This window comes from Pseudoliparis swirei, chromosome 22 (genome assembly GCF_029220125.1).
Source record: "Pseudoliparis swirei isolate HS2019 ecotype Mariana Trench chromosome 22, NWPU_hadal_v1, whole genome shotgun sequence".
Classification (NCBI taxonomy): domain Eukaryota; kingdom Metazoa; phylum Chordata; class Actinopteri; order Perciformes; family Liparidae; genus Pseudoliparis; species Pseudoliparis swirei.
The window spans coordinates 19,631,251-19,654,896 of NC_079409.1; the positions used below are offsets into that span (position 1 = coordinate 19,631,251).

At 45.5% G+C, this 23,646-nt stretch overlaps 1 protein-coding gene across 1 annotated transcript in view; it reads right to left on the reverse strand.

Moving 5' to 3' along the window:
- Positions 1–16,396, reverse strand: part of me1 (malic enzyme 1, NADP(+)-dependent, cytosolic) — a 96,164-nt gene extending 79,768 nt beyond the window's left edge. The window contains exon 1 of the mRNA XM_056444309.1: positions 16,187–16,396. Within this exon, the coding sequence (XP_056300284.1) occupies positions 16,187–16,312 (126 nt within the window). The 5' untranslated portion in view covers positions 16,313–16,396. The remainder of the gene's footprint in view (positions 1–16,186) is intronic.
- Positions 16,397–23,646: the final 7,250 nt, after the last annotated feature.

The following is a 23,646-nucleotide window of genomic DNA, read 5'->3' on the forward strand; positions in this document are numbered from 1 at the left end:
GAGCTTCAAAGCTCACATGGCAGGAGACCGCCGAAGAGTCCAGAGTCAGCAGAGTCGGAATTAAAAGCTCGCTATCGCGGGGGAAACCGCCCCATGAGTTAGTGACCCGCACCGACGCGACAGCTGGAGGAAAGACTGAGTCACAAGCCTCCCCCGGCAACACAGAGGAATGGCAGATTCTTCCCCGGAGTTATCATAGCTGTGATTAGAGGACATAATCCGAAAGATGAGCAAAACAGCAGCGTGAGGAGTGAGAAAAGAGATAAAAGACAAAGTGAGCAATCCGTTCATTTTGAGATTTCTTTGCACGAAAATGTGGGCGTTGGCAGAGCGCTGGTGACGTATGACGTGTTCTCGTGATTTATTCTTTTGATTCGAGTGTGAGTGTGCGCTGGAGGAGCGAGGAAAGGGAATAAGAGGGAGTGAGGGGGAAAATGAGAGCATTCATTTATCCCAGAATGCTCCTGCACATGTATGTGTGTGCGTGTGCGTGTGTGTGTGCGTGTGCGTGTGTTCACTGACCCTCATGCTTAATCTTTAACTTGACAGTCTACCCACTATTTCTGGTTGTGGTTTTTGCACTGCATGATGGGACATCTCTCATACAGTGGGGGGGTCTGGGGATCCGTATCTGTGCCAATCAATCAAAGTCTCCATCCACATGGAGCCGGTCCAAAAGGTGTTCTTGGGTTTCAGAAAAGGGGGAACTTGAACCCAATCTTTTCTTCTTGAGGAGCAACACGCTGCAACGGAATGCATGTTCTGGTTGTGAGGAAGCAGCTCGTCTTCACGGCATCACTGCCCTCATTGTCCCAGACGGCCGTAGAGGTCACCCGACACTGGACGACCCCTGGAGGCATCAGCGACCAAGTGGAAACGGTACAGCAACACAAGAAGGCCTCATATGTGACCTCACAGACATTTCATTTTCAATTCAGTTTATTTGTATAGCCCAATTTCACAAATTTCTAAATTGTCTCAGAGTGCTTTACAATCTGTACACATAGACATCCCTGTCCCAAAACCTCACATCGGATCAGGAAAAACTCCCAAATAACCCTTCAGGGGGAAAAAAAGGGACCTGTGACCTGTAGCCAATCACAGCTCCACGTGATGACCGTTACATCATTACATTAGAGTAGAGTGTGGAGATAAAACCAAGATGTCATGTTTATAGAAAAAAATCGCTTCATTCTATCCATCTATCGATCTAGTCGCTATTTTTTAGGTTTACATGCAGCGCCTACATGCAGCGCCTCCCCATCCAATGGCGCTGGTTTCTCTGCCCTTTATAAATGAGTGTGCTCTGGTCATAAATCTGCTCATGCTTAATCATCTCTGTGGCTTTGCTTCTTCGTATTTGTTCTCAATCCCAGATTCATCTGACACCAGAGCCGAGGGAAGGGCATCCAATGATTGGGCGCAGTGGGCACGTGGTTGGCCACACCTCCACCGGAAGTCAAAACGCTCGTAGATTGCAGAAAATAAATGTAATTTTGCTGTCATACATTTCAGTCAAAATGCAAATCTGGACGGTCCAAGTGATGCTCTCAACCTTCAGGAGAAGACGACGAGAGGAGCAGTCTGAAGGTCTGGAGCGGCGATGTGACAGTGGAGGTCAGAGATGTCTCCAGAGGAGACGAAACGGCAAAGAAAGAGGCCTTCAAGAGACCTTCTTACTCCCGGACACACATGCCAGAGCAGCATACGCTGTGTGACCTCTGACCTCGGACTGCTTTCCGGTTCAACGCATGACAGGTGCAACAGCGTTCCCCTTAAAGGAGAGCACACCCTTGTCCTCAAGACACCCGACCGTAAGCCAGCACATCTACAAGCTCCGTGAGGAAACGGTACGCACGGTTTTTTCTTTTACAAAAAGCCAACTCAAAGTGTTTTAAGTAAGAGTGAGGATTTCCATAAAGGATCCTAATTGTACACAGGTGTATTTATGGTCTCTGCCTGAAGAATGGAAAAGCCTGCGCAGCCTGGTGCACATTAGCGTGCATGCATGACTGCGTGTGCAGAGAGTTGGTTTGTTTGCCGTACCGAGGGGAACCTTGAGACTCTCCAGAGCTGCCTGGAGGTCGGTCCACGCTGTATTAAAATAAGGGAACTTCCCTGTTGAGAGGAAATTCCATTACAAATAGCCACAATGAGTCTACAGTGAGTCTCCTGTAACAACTTCATGGTAACGCAAATGCTCAAGTGCAACGAAGACCGGCACATGGCAGGGGAGCGGGGACATTTCTGCTGCTGCAGCTTCAGCCGATGTGTCGAAGCTCTTAGAATGGAAACACAGGCAGGCTATGAACGACTCAAAGACGTGCTAAACCAGACCTTAATCTATAGTGTTGTGTTTTTGACTGTTGGACCAGTGAATTGGAATATTTTATTTTTTAAGAGCGATGGAGTAACTCAATGAGCGCTACTTTATGGTAGTACTGGATTTGTTTGTGACTTTAGGGACGGCCATGAATTTGTCGGTTGGTCCTCACGGAAATATAACGACCGTTGACATTTTACACAACACACACACACAGTGTAGTCCGTGTCTCATCTTTATATTTGCTAATGGTCCAAAAGTATGCTGATGACCAAAGGTCAGACTTTTCTTCCAGTGCACCAGCAGGTCCAACATTTCACTTATCCCCTGAAACATATTCAACATCTAACAGACTGGCTTTGGCTCAACCAGTGACGATGAATCTAAATGACTTCCAGCTCCTCTAAAGGGGCTTGCTGGTCTGGGGTCATCGGTCTCTTATTGGGAGCGAGAGGTCGAAGGTTCAAATCCCAGACGAGCCCATAGCATGTCATAGTGGGAAAAACCACTCCAACATTAAAAGACGGCTCTACTCCAGTGTCCCAGTAAGTCATGACTCCAGTGTGACGGTGATCCAGCATGCACAATACCAGCAAAGCAGCTAAATAGAATTCAGCCATTATTAATTTAATAATTTGCACCTGTGCATTTCTTACAATGACGAAAATCTATCGCAGAACCCTATTTTCATTGTGCTGCAGGAAAAGACCAACACAGTGTTTTTAACGTATTCATCTGACCTCCTGCACAACAAAGCTGACCCGTTATTGACAGCCGAGCTAGAACGTCCAGAATGTACTCTCATGTCGCGGTTACAGTCAGTGCTTTGAGTCTCAGGGGAATCGACAGCGTGAAATCCAACAAAACCTCAGCATTGGTCGTAGGTACCTTATCAGATTAGATGTACAGTAACGGTTGTGAAAGAATTGTTCTGGGTTTTATTTACCATGTCTTCCATAATGACGTACTGTACTGCCATGTAGGGACCTAAAAGACAGTTCATTACCTCCTGTCAGTGTTCAGTGACAGACGGGACTGCACAGAGTCCAATAAACCTGCCAGAGAACCTGCATGAAGCCCCAGACAAGAGGGTCATTCAGTGAAGACAACGGCCCTGAGGCCGATCATCACCAGAGACGAGACGAGTCCCAGAGACTCAAACACGTTCCAGTTTTGAAGTGGAACTTTAAAAACGTCTACAGTAAATCATATGTCCACGAATAGAGCCTGCCGGCTGGTGTTGGAAGATTCAAATTTATAGTCTGTGTCTAATCTTTACATTTGTTAATGGTTCATCTTTCATAAAAATAAAACATCACAGCAAGAAGTTCAGTGATGTATAGGGCATGGACGTCACATGAAACACATGTGGAGGCTCAACCATATATGTGTCTCCAAGTCAGGATATGGTTGTCATTCCTTATTATTGACTAGACTTTGATACAGTTGAAAGCTCATAATGACTAAACTCAATCTACTGGTGTAGAAAAGATAACAGTAAAGGTCAGCAAAAGGTCACGTGCCACTAAATGTTTGAAAGCGAAAGACGTAGAGTAAGAGGCGTTAATAAAAACAGACTTATTGTGACTGGATATGAAGCCAGATGCCTGGTCAGTGTCATATTAGTGTCCGTGTAAGCTCTTTCTTCTGAATAGGTTTGTGTTGAGTACCCGTTTGCCCTATTGTTTCCAAAGCCTGTAGATGTTCTCACTAAGAAGGCTAACACCCCAATCCGTTTCCTGCAAAAACGGCAGCCGTTGCAGGATTCAAGAGGCCATTTAAATCCATGCCTTCCTCTCGGGGGGGAGAGAAAAAGCATCCTCAGCTCCGACCTCGTCTCCTCTCGCGATCTTACTGCCTGACCAAGCTTTTCCCACAGAATGCCTCGCGGCAAATGTGCCGTGTAAGGCCCACATGTGCACTCTCATTCCGAAACTAAATGTGGTCATTAGCGGACTACGGTGCTCCAAACTTTGCTTGCCGAGCCAAACACATCGATCAGAGAGATAACTAGTGTTTTCTCTATCAACGCTGCTGCACTGTGCTCATAATGAGGAGCCGTGTGCGTCTGCTTTTTAACATTCGTTTCATAGGTTTAGTTCAGAAAAAGAGCTTGACCCATCTCCCTGTTTGTTTGATTGCAGGTCTTCATGAAACACTTCTGAATAAATAAATACAAAATGTCGTTAATGCTGCTTTACTGATGTTGATGGTGAGAAACGTAGATGGTTACACGCTCAAGACCGCCAATGCAGATGGAGAGAGACCATGTGTAGGTCATGGTGGGACACTAATTGTGTAATTATGCCTGGGATTAAATGGGATTTGTGATTCATTTTTGAAGACATATTTTATTTGAGGCAGAAATTGCCGGCAACTTGAGAAGTAAAGTTGTCAAAAGCAGAAGTAAAGAGCCCATCACCAGAACTTTATTATAAAGCTTTCAAGATGGACTGCAACAGCGCATCTCTTGTCCCAATCTACCACTAGTGAGCAGATTCCAATGGACCTCTCGCTTTTCATTAAATCCACACAGCAACACTGAGCTCTGAGATCGACCAAAAAGAGCATCTTAAATTCCTCATCCAGAGCAAATATGAAAGCGCAGGGGCTCCTTAAATCAGGAGGTGTCAACTTGTGAATGTACAGACACGCTTGTTGGTCAATCAGCCTTGGAAACCGAGCCGCTGTTGACCGAGGGAGGGCCGCAGCCTTGAGTGGGTGGAGGTAGCGGACATGCGGGCTTCTTCAAACGCGGACCGACCCCCTTGAGGCAAACCCTTTCATGCTCCACAGTCCGGGTCTCTCAGGACCACGAGTGCTGCCGGGAAAACGTCCAAGACTTCCAAGCCAATGCACTTTGGGCTCCAGCATTCATTGGCCAAGAGACGGTGTTGGCCTCGACGGCCATGTAGATGGACCTGTAAAGCACTTTTCTAGTCTCCCGACCACTCAAAGCACTTGGACACTACATTACATCATTCACCCGTTTACACCCATCTGTACACTGATGGGAGGGGCTAAGGTTCCACCTGCACATCAGCAGTAACTAACATTCACACACATTCATAAACCGTAGGCACAGCTACAGGAGACATTTGGGGTTAAGTGTCTTGCCCAAGGACACATCGACATGGGCTGGCGGAGCCGGGGAATGGAATCACCGATCCTCTGATTGAAGGACGACCCTGATCACCACTGAGCCACAGTCTCTGTGTAGCTTTGCAGGTGTTTTCACAGCTACCTGCTCACAAAATCACATTTGTACTTTCTGTATTTTTTCTGTCTAAAAAACTAAAAGGAATAGTCAATTAGTTACAAAACAAAAGAAAAAATAACGTGTTTACAAAATTCACGAATAACAAGGTGTCTGTAGTCCCAGTGAAGTGTCCTCTGGCTCAACGCTCTTAAATGCATCTCTTTGCGGTCCCACAGAGCCATTCCCATTTGAGAGCTCAAAACAAACAGGCGAATCGCCGCGTTCAGTTTATTTGGTAAATCGTGAACCTCACCTCTCACCTCTGCCACTCCACTCCTGGAAGTCCACCTGTAATGTGAGGGCCTCACTGTGTTTTCACTGATAGTTCCTGTGATGACAGAAATGCATTCGGAACCAATGACCACCTGGCTGCAGTTTCTCTAAATGCGCCCCGACAGTAAAAATGTAGAAGAAAAGAACAAAGAAAACATTGCTACTGTGAAGCTACAGGAAAGCAGCCATAACACTGACACCAGTAAAGGCTTCCGGTGAATATTAAAGGGCACAGCTCATCACTTAGGAGAGAAACAGCGACAGTCCACATCGAGTTTTCTTTAACATCCTTGTTTGCGTTGGATCCGTTGGTGATGAGAGCATTTGGAGTCAGGGGAGGGGTAATGCTAGAGGACCGCTATTGTAGAAAATGATCCACCCGCCCGCGTTCACTAAATATTTGGTTTTGAAAAGCTTCCTTTTTTAACTCCGCGGCTCTCAGAAGGTCAGGGCGTTCAAGATGGTTTCGTGAAAAAAGTAGCATGTCAAAGTCAAGAGTTAAAAGTTTGCATCAATTATTAATTCATTTTATCCCCATCATCATTTGGGACGTTCGGATTTAAAATGGGGCCGCAACCACACAAAACCTGTGATTCCAGACAGCATCAGTCTCACTGATAGCCATCGCTCTGCTCGGGTAAAACCTCGTGTGTATCACGTCAATATAGATCCACTGAGTTGCAGTACGCTGAAGCCAAATACTACCTTTAGATTCTTGGTGCTCTGCGCCACTGACAAAAAAAAAGGGACAAAAGCAGCATTGACAAGAAGAGTGATAGGAGGGGTGAAAAGGATGCTTGAGATGAGCTCCATAGGAAGGTGATGAGGCTCAGACTGTCTCCTACTCTCCGTCCGTCTGGGACGAGCTAATGGCTCCTCCGTTGTCCACATGTCACATGAATGAGCACCACTTTACAAAAAACACACACAGGCTGTGGAGGAAAGAGCTATTTAGAGGGACCTGCTGGTGAATACACACAGCATCACAAGTGTGTGTGTGTGTGTGTGTGTGTGTGTGTGTGTGTGCGTACAGAGACAGTTGACCTGACAGTGTGATTGTATTACTCTCATTTGAGCCAGCCATGAAAAAAACACTGATAAAAGCCCTTATGGGGCCGCAGGTTAAGCTATTTAAAGTGGTTTATGAGGACGTTAGAGTATGTGTTTGTGTCTACATGTGCCAGTATGTGTGTGTGTGTGTGTGTGTGTGTGTGTGTGTGTGTGTGTGGCTCAAGTTAGGGTTGGTTACTGGAGGGGAACGTAGGTGCACTTTCTTTCTGTCTGGCCGATCCACTCCAGTCTATCGGAGGAATGTCTGGTCGCCAGCAATGTGGTCAAACTGGAACCCCTGGCCACACCTGTGACAACCCCCCACACACACTCACACGGACACAACCACGGAGCTCTGGCTCGTGAGGCGGTTCGACAAGTGCAGCTGCTCTGCAAGACGTCTGAACAGAGAAAGGGTTGTTCCATTTTCACCGCTCAGTTAAACGAAGGCTTGTAATCTCGCCGCCAACATCATCGAGTTCAACCTCACATAGCCACACTCACTCTCTCTCACTCTCACACTCACTTCTCCTCTGCGCCACCCGGCGACAGTGCAGTGATGTCAGCCTCGCCTGCGCAATGGCCTTTGGACAAATACCTCTTTCTCTGCATAACATTTCCCATCCAAATCTGAACCCGGATCTGGGACACACACCAGATTGTGCTCCAGTACAACGAGTCAGAACACGTTGGGGTTTACTCCAAACGTCACACCATAGTAATCCTGATGTCTATATTGATCCACATATTTGTGACTGGGATTTTCTTTATTTTGCCGAAATTGAAAAAGACCACGATTGCATCTTCAGTGGCACTTGGATGGCAATTACTCATGGTATTACTCATGGTATTACGTATGGTATTACGTATGGTATTACTCATGGTATCACCCGTGGCATCACTCATGGTATTACTCATGGTATTACTCATGGTATTACGTATGGCATTACTTATGGTATTACTTATGGTATTACGTATGGTTTTACTTATGGTATTACGTATGGTATTACGTATGGTATTACTCATGGTATCACCCGTGGCATCACTCATGGTATTACTTATGGTATTACTCATGGTATTACTTATGGTATTACATATGGTATTACTCATGGTATTACTTATGGTATCACCCGTGGCATCACTCATGGTATTACTCATGGTATTACGTATGGTATTATTCATGGTATTACTCATGGCATCACTCATGGTATTATTCATGGTATTACTCATGGTATCACCTTAAGACCTTGAGTGATACCATGAGTGATAGCATAAGTAACTTATGGTGTCACTCATGGTAGCACTGAAGGTATTACTTATGGTATTACACATGGTATTACTTATGGTATTATTCATGGTATCACTGATGGTATTAGTCATGGTATTACTTATGGTATCATTAATGGTATTGGTATCACTTACAGTATCACTCATGGTATTACTGATGGTATTTTTGTAGTTTAGCTTTCTTGATTCTTGTTGTTTGTACTCATTGTTGATGCACTTATGCGTCTGCTAAATGACATGTCATGTAATTCCCAAATGTCCAACTATTTTGGGGTTCATGGGGTATACATGGAAATATTTAGCATCATTAGAGGCTCATAGTTTACTCTCCTTATCTCATCAAGAAATACCAACTATCCATGAGAGGGTTTGGCTTTGATCGTTAAATGTTGATGGCATGAAGGTCAGGGTCCAGAAAGCCGAGAGACGGTTAAATATAGAAAGATTTCCGAGGTCCATGGGAACCTCGGCGAGCAGCAGAGACAAAGCATGGCTGGAACGCTTCAGCAGCATCCAGCTGTCAGGAGTCTGGACTGGGCAGAACACAAATGATGTCCTCGTGTCGCAGAGACTCAGTGACTCGGTGGGAATCAAGGCTCCAGCCTGCAAGTCAACGCCGGGTCATCCAGCTGTTCCCTCACCGCCACCTTTTCCCAATTGTGACATCATTCTATTAGAGTGCATGCACGCTTATAAAACCCTTATCAGGACTTGCTTGAAGCGCAGGCCGGCTGGAGCGCATTATGACCCACATGGAAAACTCAGCCGATCAGACGCCGTGCAGCGACCAACAAAGCATGACACATAACCAGAAGGAAAAAGGGTTCAGACACAAGTATTTCCACTTCAGAATTAATAGCCGGGCATTTTTTTGTTACCATTTGTTTGCTGCTAAATCTATTTAAAGGCGGTTTGGGGTTAGAATAAAATGCAAACTGAGGGAAAAGAAGAAAAATAGCCGAAGACTGCAGCGGCCAAACAAGAACCGATCTAACAGGAGGGCCTAATTACTTCCAGTTGCTGCGGAAGGTTATCAGGAGGACCGTCTTCATTGAGGCGCACAGCCTCGGTGCCCAAGGGGATACGCTGTCGTTTACTCCAGGAGCGAAGCCTCTTATGCTGCGTTCACACCAGAAGCTTTACTCGTGTGAGTTTACGCGCTTGACCATTTGTGGCTTTTTGCGTGATTCGCGCCTAAAAGGGGGCGGGGCTTATCTCTGTGGCTTTACTCTGTGGAGACAGTTATCATTTCCGCCATCCACCATGGAAGAAATAACCACTAGTTCTGCTTTATACTTGTTGTGGACATGCCTTAAACAGCGGAACACCTAACACCCTTGTGTTTGGATTTATAACATTAATATCATATATACACACACATATATACAGTACATCCGGAAAGTATTCACAGCGCTTCACTTTTTCCACATTTTGTTATGTTACAGCCTTATTCCAAAATGGATTAAATTCATTATTTTCCTCAACATTCTACACACAACAACCCATAATGACAAAGTGAAAACTGTTTTTTGCAAATTTTTGCACATTTATTAAAAATAAAGAACAAAAACATAACATGTACATAAGTATTCACAGCCTTTGCCATGACACTCAAAATTTAGCTCGGGTGCATCCTGTTTCCACTGATCATCCTTGAGATGTTTGATTGGAGTCCACCTGTGCTAAATTCAGTTGATTGGACATGATTGAGAAAGGCACACACCTGTCTATATAAGGTATCACAGTTGACAGTGCATATCAGAGCATAAACCAAGCCATGAAGTTCAAGGAATTATCTATAGACCTCCGAGACAGAATTGTATCGAGGCACAGATCTGGCGAAGGGTACAGAAAGATTGAAAGTCCCAATGACCACAGTGGCCTCCATCATCCGGAAATGGAAGAAGTTTGGAACCACCAGGACTCTTCCTAGAGTTGGCCGCCCAGCCAGACTGAGCGATCGGGGGAGAAGGGCCTTAGTCAGGGAGGTGACCAGGAACCCGATGGTCACTCTGACAGAGCTCCAGCGTTGTTCTATGAAGAGAGGAGAACCTTCCAGAAGGACAACCATCTCTGCAGCACTCCACAAATCAGGCCTGTTTGGTAGAGTGGCCAGACGGAAGCCACTCCTCAGTAAAAGCACATGACAGCCCGCCTAGAGTTTGCAAAAAAGCACCTGAAGGACTCTCAGACCATGAGAAACAAAATTCTCTGGTCTGATGAAACAAAGATTGAACTCTTTGGCCTGAATGCCAAGCGTCATGTCTGGAGGAAACCAGGCACTGCTCATCACCTGGCCAATCCCATCCCTACAGTGAAGCACGGTGGTGGCAGCATCATGCTGTGGGGATGTTTTTCAGCGGGAGGAACTGGGAGACTAGTCAGGATTGAGGGAAAGATGAATGCAGCAATGTACAGAGACATCCTGGATGAAAACATGCTCCAAAGCGCTCTGGACCTCAGACTGGGGCGACGGTTCATCTTCCAACAGGACAACGAAGCACACAGCCCAGATAACAAAGGAGTGGCTTCGGGACAACTCTGTGAATGTCCTTGAGTGGCCCAGCCAGAGTCCTGACTTGAACCCGATTGAACATCTCTGGAGAGATCTGAAAATGGCTGTGCACCGACGCTCCCCATCCAACCTGATGGAACTTGAAAGGTTCTGCAAAGAAGAATGGGAGAAACTGCCCAGAAATAGGTGTGCCACGCTTGTGGAATCATACCCAAGAAGACTTGAGGCTGTAATTGCTGCCAAAGGTGCGTCAACAAAGTATTGAGCAAAGGCTGTGAATACTTATGTACAGGTCATGTTTTCGTTCTTTATTTTTAATAAATGTGCAAAAATTTGCAAAAAACAGTTTTCACTTTGTCATTATGGGTTTTTGTGTGTAGAATGTTGAGGAAAATAATGAATTTAATCCATTTTGGAATAAGGCTGTAACATAACAAAATGTGGAAAAAATGAAGCGCTGCGAATACTTTCCGGATGCACTGTATATACATATATATATATGTGTGTATATATATATATATATATATATAAATACATAGACATATATACACACACACATCTATATACATATATATGCATGTGTATATATATATATACTCACACATATATAGATATATATATGCATATATATACATACATATATAGATATATACACACACACCAACACATACATATATATATGTCTTGGTGTGTATATCTATATATATATATATATGACTTTCACCGACTGTCTGAATAACTGGTGCTTCCAGCGCCATTAGAAGAGCAGCAGCCAGTTCGATTCACCAACGGCGGAGCGTCTCAAAGCCGATTGGCTTTCGCAACTTGGCGTCTGGGGAGGCGAAAGAGGCACATTTTTCGCGCCGCACAATCAGCAAAAAACGCATACAATTTACAACAATCGCAACCACTCTCGTCTGTGCGTTGACTTTGCTTAAGGGATCTACTTGTGCCCGGTCGCAGCGGGCTCTCCGCTTTGTTTGGCGTCGGCGGGCTCCAGCGACGCTTCGTGTTCAACTCAATGAGCAAAAGCATCGCCGCTTAACCGACGGCATCGCCGTGAGTTCTCATCGTTTCTCACTCGCTGCTGCATTTTGTCAGGTTCTGATGCGTTCGCTCAAACAAATGAAACGTGCTCCCCAGATGTCGAAGCTCCGGTTCTCATTCTCCCCAAACCTTTCTGACTGACTGCGCTTGTTAAAGTCCCCCTCACCTCCAGTGGAGAGCCTGTGAATGGGCATCTGTTGGACCGCCGACACACCGGCAGCTTCAGCCGCGCGCTTCATCCCCGATTGGGATGCTGAGAGCACTTCTTTTTTTTTTTTTAAAGGAGCCTGTTGTTGTTGTTGGTGTTGTTGTTGTTTTCCAAGGCCTCGAGAGGCGGAACCAGCGTGAGAGCGACACGCCGAGGGCCCCGGGATTCACACAGACGCCTCATTAACCACGCGATCAAGCAGCGGGCGGTGGGGGGGGGGACAGAGGACGTCTGTGGAGCGCTCTCCTCCCCGTCACAAAGAACCCTTTCTACGCCCCTACGCACCCCACTCCATCTCTTTATTGCGAAGCGAGCGCACACAAAACACACCTATAATATCCGGTTCCACCTCCGGAGAGGGAGGAGGAGAGTGTCGAGGCCGCGGGGCGAGGCGAGGCCGCGCATGCATCATGTAAGCGTGGGACTGGGGAGATTAAGAGGAAATCCAAGTCTGCAGATGTGAGGACAGGCCGCTTTCAGCACTGGGTCCCTCAGCATCAATTGTGCTGTGACTGGCTCCTGTTCGGGGGTGAAGTGGGCCGGTCCGGGGAGGTAAACACGGCTCGTCCCCCGGGGTGGGAAGAGGGGGGGGCATTGCTGAAATCAGAGGGAAGGGCAACTAATATGCCGTGGCCAGAGCCACAGAGGCCGGCCTGTGCCTGGCCACCAACTCTCTTTAGCAGTCATTTCCTCGCTTCTCCTCCAATTTCCTCGGCCCGGTTCACGCTGACAGTGGACGGTTCACCGGGCTATGACTCTGACCTGTGTGTGTTTGAGCGAGCCTGTGTTTCGGGGTCCCCTTAACCAGGTGAGAGGCTCAGGTCGATCAGATATAAAATCAGATAAATACTTTCCTTCGGTAGGAATAGTTGCGTTTTTATATTTCCTATGACGACAATAAGGCGATTTTATGAATCATGTGATCACAATAAAACTGGCTCCTCAGATCCTTGATGCCGCTACTTCCAAGCCCAGTTTAATCTCGTGACACCGTATCAAACAATGGAACAAAAGAAACTGTGAGCTCATTTTACAAAGGAGTTCTCCTCCCTTTCAGAGTTGGCCATCCTCAGCCTTCTTGTAAACGGAGGAACAAAAGAACTTCGGCTCTCATAACTTTGACTCTTAACATCATTTTTTTTTTTAACTAAAGAAAGAAAGAGAACAGCGAGTGCAACGTATAAGAGAGTGAGAGTCTTGTGAGGAAATAATATGTCTGTGTCTCTGTCTACACATCTTTGTGTTCCAGTAAAGTTTTACAATTTGAATGTCTGAGGCCTGGTCCTCAACAGATATTTAATGAAACGCACAAAACGTAGCAAAACATCCGGAGGGCCAGGCCGGTCACATGGATGTTGGTCAACCCATCTCACCCTCTCGTACACTGGGTGCATTCAGGACGCCGAGGTGTAAATTGAGACGTAAACAAATGGTTTACTGGGCCAGGTTTAGGCGCTGAGGTCCCGGTTTGACCTCCAGAACCAGACCAGATTTAATTTAATTAAATTATAATTTCATTTCACAAATTCAGTCAAAAGAGGGAATTTCAAGATGGCAAGAATGACTGTTAGCGACAGTACCGAACACGATTTCCAACCCGAAGACACGCCGGCCAACATTAACACGGAGCATTCAGAAACCATACAGTTACAAAAGAAAATTAGAATGGGCACTCGGTAGAGCGCATACCTTCGCATATCACAAGATTGGGCATTGAATTATGAACATTTTGGCATTAGTTGCATGCCAATTGGATAACAATTGACCATGCTATGGTAAAAAGAAGATCTTGACCTTTCATGACCTTGACCTTGACCTTTGACCCGATCGATCCCAAAATCGAATCAAATGGTCCCCGGATAATAACCAATCATCCCACCAAATGTTATGCGATTCAAGAAGATGTTGACCTTTCATGACCTTGACCTTTGACCCGATCGATCCCAAAATCTAATCAATTGGTCCCCTGATAATAACCAATCATCCCACCAAATTTCATGCGATTCGGTTTAATACTTTTTGACTTAACACGCACGCACGCATACAAATTCAATGCGGAAAGTAATGTAATTCAGGAATGTTCTTCAGGGATCCCATCGGTTTAGGTCGACACACCATAGTTCAACAATACTATCAATATTATGATATATGACAGCCCATCTGTGTTCAAATCTGTCTTTCTGCGAGTATAATAGGTTCACATAGAGATCACACCAGCGTGACTTCCTCCCCTTTGCTCAGACCACACCCACCTTGGAACTCGGGCCTGCAGCTAAACGCCTGTAAAGTTAAGGAACTACATTTTGCATGGCTGTGACACCATGGTCCTCAGAACCACTGGAGTTCTCCAGGACCATGTTTCGCCATGACCACATTAAGGTCCCGTTTCCAATAAACCGTATGTCAAAAAAGAGGATGTTGCTTCTTTTAAAAAAAAAATGCTATAAAAGAACAGAACCGCCCTCTGTTTTTGTGCTGCGATACAAATTCAATCAACTTCCTCTCAAGTGACACAACAGAGAGTATGTGCACATTGACGGCCTGGGTTTTCTTTTGGTAAATTTACCCCGACTGATTGGTCACATTTCTACACGGTAGCATGTTTATTTGAACGTTTAACACAAGGTGCCTCAACTCGTGCCTTATTAGTCGTGAAGCAACCGGTGCACACACACTTCACCTCGCCCCCAGCACACCATAGTGCACATGTGAAAACAAACACAGTGCGGCTGGCAGTTTAGAAGTGGAGTGATTAACTTGCCCAACAAGCGCGTCTGTGTGCCGCCCCCCCGCTCGCTCCACAGACACGGGCCTGTTTGAACTCCTCTGTCTCACTTATCGGCCTGCTGTTCACGCCACCCGACTGCGGCCTTTTATCAGAGTGGAGCATCTTTGAAACTAAACATGCACGGCGGGCAGGTTGGACTATTGTAGGGGCAAACTCGTAGTGAAAATAAACAGAGCAGATTGAAGATTAGACACTGCAGGGCCTACAGGTTCTCCTGTCGCTTCCGGGGGGGGGGGGGGGGGACGCACGTTTGGCCCGCTGAGGACGCTTGGAGGGAAAACAGCTCACAGGCAAGAAATAGAAGGTTCAAGTGTTCTAAAATTAGTCTGACTTTGTCAAAGAGCGGTCCGACTAGGCTCTGTTTGTACGCCACCCTTGACAGACGAGTGGCCCCGAATTCAGCCGGTTGTTGGGATGGTCAGTCAGCACCATGGACAGAGATGCTGTCACCGCAGCTTGACCTCTGGGGGCCACCACACAAACCAGGAGCAAACACTGGAAAGTCTCAAACGCTGCCAGAGTTTTGTTCGGCATGAGAAAAAGAAAAAGAAAATACATAAGGCTAATTCAACTGCAACGAGTCGGTCAGATGAATCGGGTTCGGAGTCTCAGCAGCGCCGGTCTTATCTCGTGATCCGCGAGGAAACTGCTCAACATTATATTTGCTGCACGATTAGGCAACTTCTGTTCCTCCTTGTTGTGATAAGAAGCAAGTGAAAACCCCCTTTAATATAAAAAAATTTGGCCTCAGTAACTTGACAAGATACTAGCTCCCACAGTGAGCACAATATGCTGACTCACACATTCTCATGTTTACTGTTGGAAGACAGGCCTGGTTCTCCATTCATTATGTTAAGCTCTTTCTACACCACCATAGTCTCTGTAAAGCAATGCGTGACCGGGCAGTACCAACAAAAGCCCCCCTCTTCTGTGTGTGACAACGCTTGTTGGTCTCTTTAAATCTAAATATAACCAGCCTAAAGCTGATACCTAAACCTGCTGACTAATGTTGCGTTCACTGGCCTCTCAGTGCTCTGTACAACGGTCCAGAAATGAAAAAAGAGGATTTATACAGCTTAATAGAGTACATCAAAACAGTATTTATTATGTTTTTTGTTTTTTTTTATGTGGGGAAGAAGAGAAGGAAGGTCACACATTACGTGGTAAATGGCAACTTAGTGTGCAAAGTGTCTATCTTTAGCATTAGCTTAGCACTGTTGAAACTTATAAACAAAACGTAGTTGGGGGCCTGTAACTCATCCCTAGTTGAGTATTTCTACTCCCTAAAAGCCTCCTGACTACGCGCTGCTATTGCATGCCATCACGTCGAGGGTGGTCGTGGCCGTCACTACTATTTCCGACGGTACCTGAAGGCAGCAGCTCGCATGTTCAAAGAAACTAGCCGAAAACTCTCACAACTTCGCCTCCACACTGACCTTGTTGAGGGAGGGGTTCCGGGCCACGTCGTAGCCCTTCTTCTTGGTGTAAACGAAGGTTTTGTCTTCGGACTTGTACATCTCCGTTTCCACCGACTCCCGTCTGACCTGACCGGCGCGTGCCATGTTGTCGCCTCTGTTAATAGCGCGACGGTGAACCGTTGTGAGCGGAACAAGTGGATGAGCAGGTCTGACCGCGGAGCTCCCGTCGCACGCGCTTGTTGTCACTTACGGTCCTTTAACAAGAACCTTATCAATCAGGCGGTTTATTGTTTTCAATAACTCTCTGAAGGTCTTAGTAGTGCAAAGTCCCTCCGTAGTATCATCTGACAACAGGTGTGTGGCATATTTATATATATATATTTATATATATATATGTATTTGTTAATATATATTTTTTAAATATATCTATATAAATATTTATATATATTTAGAATAATACAGATTTGTTTTTCTAATACTTGTATTTACATATATATATTATGAATATGTATATATATATTGATATATACTTATTTATAGATAACTATATATTATTATTATTATGAATATATATACATATATATATATACAATAAGAACACATGAAATGTACGAAATGAACTAAAGTACACTTTGTTCTCTATATGCCTTAACTTGTTTCTGTTCAATAAAGTTGTATTGGGTTAATTAATGGCAGAGTATTGATCAGCCTCCAGGAATATTCATGTCAGGGTATTGCATATTAAAATATATATCTAAAAAATACGTAAGACTAAATAAAGACACATTTTAATTAACGTACACCATTATTTTTATGAACATATGATTTCATATAAGTTCACTTATATGGATTGTTATTTTCTTGGTGAACTGTCAACAAAACAACCTTGAACCAGCACTAAATGTTCTGTACTAAAAGTAATAGTATATATCAACAGGAGATACAGCTGTAGCCATTATAATAATTATAACTAACACAGTAACTAAGTCCCACTGCAACGTTTCCAGGAATATGAGGTCTAAAATAAACAGTTCACATATTGTACCGTGTGATAGTTGGACTATGCCCATGTTTTTTTGATGAGTCATGACATTTGTCACAAACACACAGCCAAGATGGTTTTACCACTTTGACTTTTCTCAGGTCCGTGACAGGAGTGAGGATGTCAGAAGCCAAGGTCAACCTTCAGCCTTCACACTGTTTCAGGTTACGCAACATCTGGCAGCAGACTCTGACAGTGGATATACCCAGCAATGCATTCTGGGAGTGGAAGAAATGTCATTCAACCCTCAGTCCATATGTCTGACGTTGATGAGGTGACTGGAAACAGGACGTACACTTGAATGTAAATACATTCGTCCTTATCAAGGATTCCCTGTCAGTGTGCGTCGCCGAGATAAAGGAAGTCTGAACCCTGAAGGGAACATCTGAAGGTTGGGCTGGTGTAAAAATGTGTAAAGTCATTTGGCCTGATTCAATTAAATTCAATTCAGTTTATTTGTATAGCCCATTTTCACAAATTCCAAATTTTTCTCAGTGTGCTTTACAATCTGTACACATAGACATCCCTGTCACAAAACCTCACATCGGATCAGGAAAAACTCCCAAATAACCCTTTAGGGGAAAAAGGGGCGAAACCTTCAGGAGAGCAACAGAGGAGGATCCCTCTCCAAGATGGACAGATGCAATAGATGTAATGTGTACAGAAGGACAGATTTAGAGTTAAAACACATTCAATGAATATGACAGAGTGAAAAAGTCAGTGTCTGCAAAAACCTAAAGAGTGTGGGGGGCAGTTGAACCGCTGGGTCCTCATGCCGTGATGTAATATGTATGTATATCAAACTTTCATGGTTTTTCAGGTATATGGATGAAGTTACCCTTCGTGTGCCTTTGCCCTCACCTTACCCATAAAGTCGGCCTACTTTAGGACAGAATGAGGGGAGAATATGTGAACCTGCTGCAGTCAGAAGTCACGTCATCCTTAAATCATGCCATGTTGTGTCAACGTGGTCCACTCACACGACTATCAGAGTATTGACAACATCTCCTCTCTGATATACTTATCCATGCACTGTTGGACATACAAAACAGTACAGCACATGAAGAACCCTCGGGCCTTTCTTCCACTTAATTTCATTTCAGCTGCACTGAAAATACAATAGTATCTCCAATACATGTGGGCACCAGTAGGCAGGAGTAAGAAACATAGGCCACCGACCAATGCGTTTCAACAGGCTGCTGAGGTTCACATGGGGTTGGTGTCTGGGCTCCCTTGGACAACAGACAGACTGACTACTTTGTCCTTGAGACTCTGAGTCAACACCAGACTGTTGCTGCATCCGACCAGCCTGTGAATCCACAAGTTAATATGCCTCATCTGGTTTGTCTGATTAGTGGAATGCAGCCATAAACAACCCATCAACACATTTTGATTAAACTTATTGGAAACACTGCAACCTGGCAACAATGGAAATAGGTGTCACTGGCTGAATATTGAAGGGAACAATGAAAGTAGCGGTTGCATTCTTCGTGTCAGTGTTTGATATCAAAGAAGATGTATTTCTGTTGTAGGAGTCCAATTATGGAATAATGTTGAAATGGATGTAAGAATGGTGAACTCCTTTTTGGTTTTCAAGGGAATTATTTACAAAACAATTCTTGAGAGTTATAAATGTAATTAAAAACGTATTAATATGGAAGATGTATGTGGTAGTATATATAAATATATTTTGTTGTTTTATTTTCTTCTTTATTTTATATTAATTTTCTGATTTATTTTGATTTCAATTTAGGATAGGAATTTATAAGCTTTTTTTGCTTCTACCTATACCTTTTCAGTCTTTCTCTTTTGTATATTATATAGGATAATATTGTATTGTATTTGATTTGATTGACTGAATAAAATACACAAACAAACAATATTGATCAATGACCTCGGCCTTCGTAGTACTGCACAGCGTTCCGAAGGTGAACCCTTTCTGATCACCTTGTTTATCAGTCTGTGTTTGAATGACTCATCTGGAAGACGTCTGCCAGTTGTTCCTGGACCAGGAGCAGGAAGTGTGTTGAGGCAGGACGCCAGTTGGCAGTGTGGGGCATGAGGAATGCTGGGAGAGTTTGGGAGGCAGACTCAGCCGACCCATTGAAGGCTTACCACAGGACTGGAACAGATGGATGTTGTCATCAATCAGATTCTAGAAATTTTATTTTTGTATCCCAACGGTTAAAATTTGGCTAAAGACCTACAGTTGTGATGTACCGTTCTGCGCGCTGGGCACCAACACTGCTGGAGCCCCCCGTGTGCTCCCATGCAGTACAACAGGTGGTTATAGGATAGACAAGTGTATATTAAAGGCTTCCGTGAACCAGGTATAGGCCCCATTTTACAAAATACAGCACGACAGGCAAATCCTATGAACAAAGAAATTCCTCCAGGAGATGTGCCAGTACATGCCGTCGTGTGATCATTTCTACCCCCGCACTTTATTTCCCCCACAGCTAACAAATCGTCAACGCCTACATGGGTTGCAACACTCCTGGCAGTCTGACCATGAAAAGAGAGAAAAAGACGAGCATCGCAATAAGACTAAGAGGCGTCAGCCATAGGGAGGCTGTACAGCAGTGCAAACTTGAAGAAAAGTCACTATTGTTATTATTATTATCATATTATATCTTGAGTGGAACATTTCAGTGACCAATTTATTGCAGACATAATCATAACCAAGGAGCCACATTAATAGCACGACTATAAGTATTGATGATAAAAAAATCTTCCTTCATTAGGATGTGTTAGGGTTTGGCACGGAGTGCGAACCCAAGCGCAGAACCAGAGGCAGAGACAGGCGTTGTACAAAAACCCCTAGAAGGGTGTATTTATTATAGGGATAGATAATAATTGTCCAAGGGGGATAGGAGAGGAGTAGTCCGGGGCTGTGGAGGTTGGCGATGGCGGGGCGTGGGTTGGCGTAGACCAGTGGTAGAAGAGCTGATGATCCCAATGGAGATCATCCAGCCATGTGATGGAGGGAGAAGTTTTATCCTGAAGAGATGATTAGTGAATGGAAGGCAGGTGTGCTGATGACCAAACGGGAGCAGGTGTGTGTAGTTGGAATGAAGGGCCACGCCCACGCCAGCCAGGAAGGTGAGGAAGTAACAGTCAGGCTGGGGCCTGACAGTAGCCACAAGGTGGCCCTTGAGGCTTGTCTGGGTTGAGCCGTGGAAGTCCTTGATGAGGAGGGTCCTCCCAGTCCACCAGGTACTGGAAACCCCGACAACATCTAGTAGCTGCCGGACCGTGTAGGCGGATGATCATCGATTATGAGGTGGTGGTACCTCAGTGGGAGGAGACAGAGGGCAAGAGGAAACGGGTTTGATGAGGGAGACGTGGAAAGTGGGATGGATGCTGAGGGAAGCGGGTAGCTGGAGGCGGACAACAGAAGGGTTGATGATGGTGTCAATGATGTAGGGCCAATGAATCTGGGTGCCAGTTTCTTGGATACCCCTTTAAGACGCATGTCTTTGGTGGACAGCCACACGCTCTGACCTGGTTGGTAAACCGGGCATTGGATGACGATCAGCGAAACGCTGGTTCTTCTCGCCACACCTTCCGGCAGCGACGTAGATATGCTTGGACCGACGGGACCGCCACTTCCTTCTCCTGGGAATCAATGGAGCATTCAAGGAGACATCCGGTGGCTGCGCTGGAGAGGCACCCAGGGTAGAAGTTTGCTCCAAGATGATGGATTCTGGGCTGTGATGCAACGGAGGGCTGCTCCCAAGTCCTGGTTAGCTCTCTCCGTCTGGCCGTTGGTCTGTGGGTGATACCCGGAGGACAGACTGACCCCTGCTCCCAGAGCTTGGCAGAACGCAAACCTGAGCGGTGAACTGGGACCCCGATCCGAGACCATGTCCGTGGGAATTCGTTTAACCATTAGGTCAGCAATGTACCGCCTTGGAGAACCGGTCAACGATGGTGAGGATGACCGTGTTAGATGGTGGAAGGTGACAAAGTCCAGGGCGAGGACCATGGACGGCCTGGAATGGGAAGTGGTCGTGGAGACCAGCAGGAGGTCGATGGGACCCCTTACTCTGAGTGCACACCTTGCAGGCGGATACGAAGGCTTTAGTATCTTTATCCATGGTTGACCACCAGAACTGTCGAAGAAGAGCGAAGGATAGAGTGCGCTTACGCCCGGATGGCAGGGAAGCATGAGCCCACTGAAGAACTTCGGACCGGACAAAGAGTCGGTTCTCCGGCATGTTCTCTGGGACTGTCTGATGTTTTGAGCCTCCTTGACCACGGACTCAATACCCCAGGTGACAGCTCGGACCACTGACTCAGGGATGATGGTGTCAGGGATCTCAGGGTCTCCACAGGAGTGAAGAAAGAGCATCAGGCTTCACGTTTGGGAACCCGGACGGTAGGTCAGGGTGAAGTTGAAACGTAAAGAACAATGCCCAGCGAGACTGGCGGGTGAGACGTTTTGCAGATTGTATGTAGGCCAGGTTACGGTGGTCCGTCCATACAATAAATGGCTGTTCAGTACCCTCAAGCCAATGCCTCCACTCCTCCAAGGCCAACTTCACTGCCAGCAACTCATGGTTTCCGTAGTTCCGTTCTGCTGATGAAAGTCGACTTAGAGTAGAATGCAAGCACAGGTGGTTTTGGTCTTTGACGAGAGCTGGGACAGCACCGCCTCTACTCCTTCGTGACGTGATCAACCTCTACCACAAATTGTCTTGTGGAATCCGGGTGGACCAGCACAGGGCCGAGGTGAAGAGCCTCTTGAGCTCCGTGAAAGCTCTGTCAGCTGCTGGTGTCCAGGAAAACGTGATGGTGGATGAAGTGAGTCTGGTGAGTGGAGCTGCCACTCGACTGTAGTCTCTGATGAACCAGCGGTAAGTTTGCAAATCAAGGGAAGCTGGGTTGCTTCAGATTTGACCTTCAGAGGATCAGTCTTGACTTGCCCTCCTCGATAATGTAGCCTAGGAAGTCAACAGAGGTGACATGGAACTTGCACTTCTCTGCCTTGACTCTCCATGAGTCTCTGGAGAACGAAAACGACATGCTGAATGTGTTCCTCTTTGCTGTTAGAAAAGATGAGAATGTCGCGAGGTACGAAAACGAACTGGGTTCAGCATGTCCCGGAGGACATCGCAAGGCTTGGAAGATGGCAGGGGCATTCAGAAGGGCGAAGGCATGACCCTGTACCAAGTGACCCAGGGGAGTGTTGAATGCGAATCCGAACTAGGTGGTAGGCATTTCTGAGGTCCAGTTTGGAGAATATGGTGGCCCCATGAATTCAATTCAATTCAGTTTCAATTCAGTTTATTTGTATAGCCCAATTTCACAAATTACAAATTTGTCTCGGAGTGCTTTACAATCTGTACACATAGACATCCCTGCCCCAAAACCTCACATCGGACCAGGAAAAACTCCCAAATAACCCTTCAGGGGAAAAAAGGAAGAAACCTGAGAGCAACAGAGGAGGATCTCTCCTAGGATGGACAGATGCAATAGATGTAATGTGTACAGAAGGACAGATTTAGAGTTAAATACATTCAATGAATATGACAGAGTGTATGAATAGTTCATAGTAGGCATATTCCACGATGGAGACCTCCACGATCCATCAGGCAGATGGCGGTGGGGAGGAGGAGTCTCAACAGGACAGTGGCGATCCATCAGGCAGATATCATAGGGTCCGAAAGGACTTCGGGAGAAAGCAGAGTTAGTAACGTGTGATTGAGAGATGAAAATTCATCCTTAAGGAGAGAAAAAGAGCAGCATATCAAGGGGCTGGACCAGGGCAAACCTGATTCAGCCCTAACTATAAGCTCTGTCAAAGAGGAAGGTCTTAAGTCTACTCTTAAACGAGGTGACTGTGTCTGCCTCCCGGACTGAAATTGGAAGCTGGTTCCATAAAAGGAGCTTGATAACCAAAGGCTCTGGCTCCCATTCTACTTTTTAAGACTCTAGGAACTACAAGTAGTGGGCAATATGGTACGACAAGCTCCTTAAGATATGATGGAGCATCACCAATCAAGGCTTTGTAGGTTAAGAGAAGAATTTTAAAAGTGATTCTTGATTTTACTGAGCCAGTGCAGAGCAGCTAGTGCAGGAGTGATGTGATAGTTTTAGTGAGAACACGAGCTGCAGCATTCTGGATCAACTGGACCTAAGAGATTTATTAGAGCAGCCTGCTAATAAGGAGTTGCAGTAATCCAGTCTCGGGTAACGAACGCGTGAACCAATTTTTTCTGCATCTTTTGAGACAAGATGTGCCTGATTTTGAAATATTACGATGAAAGAATGCAGTCCTTGAGATTTGCTTTACGTGGAGTTAAAGGACAAGTCCCGATCAAAGATAACGCCAAGATTCTTTACAGTGGTGTTGGATGCCAACAGAATCCACATCACCAGATAATTGATCTCTGAGGTGCAAATTACTTCGTTTTGTCTGAGTTTAACATCA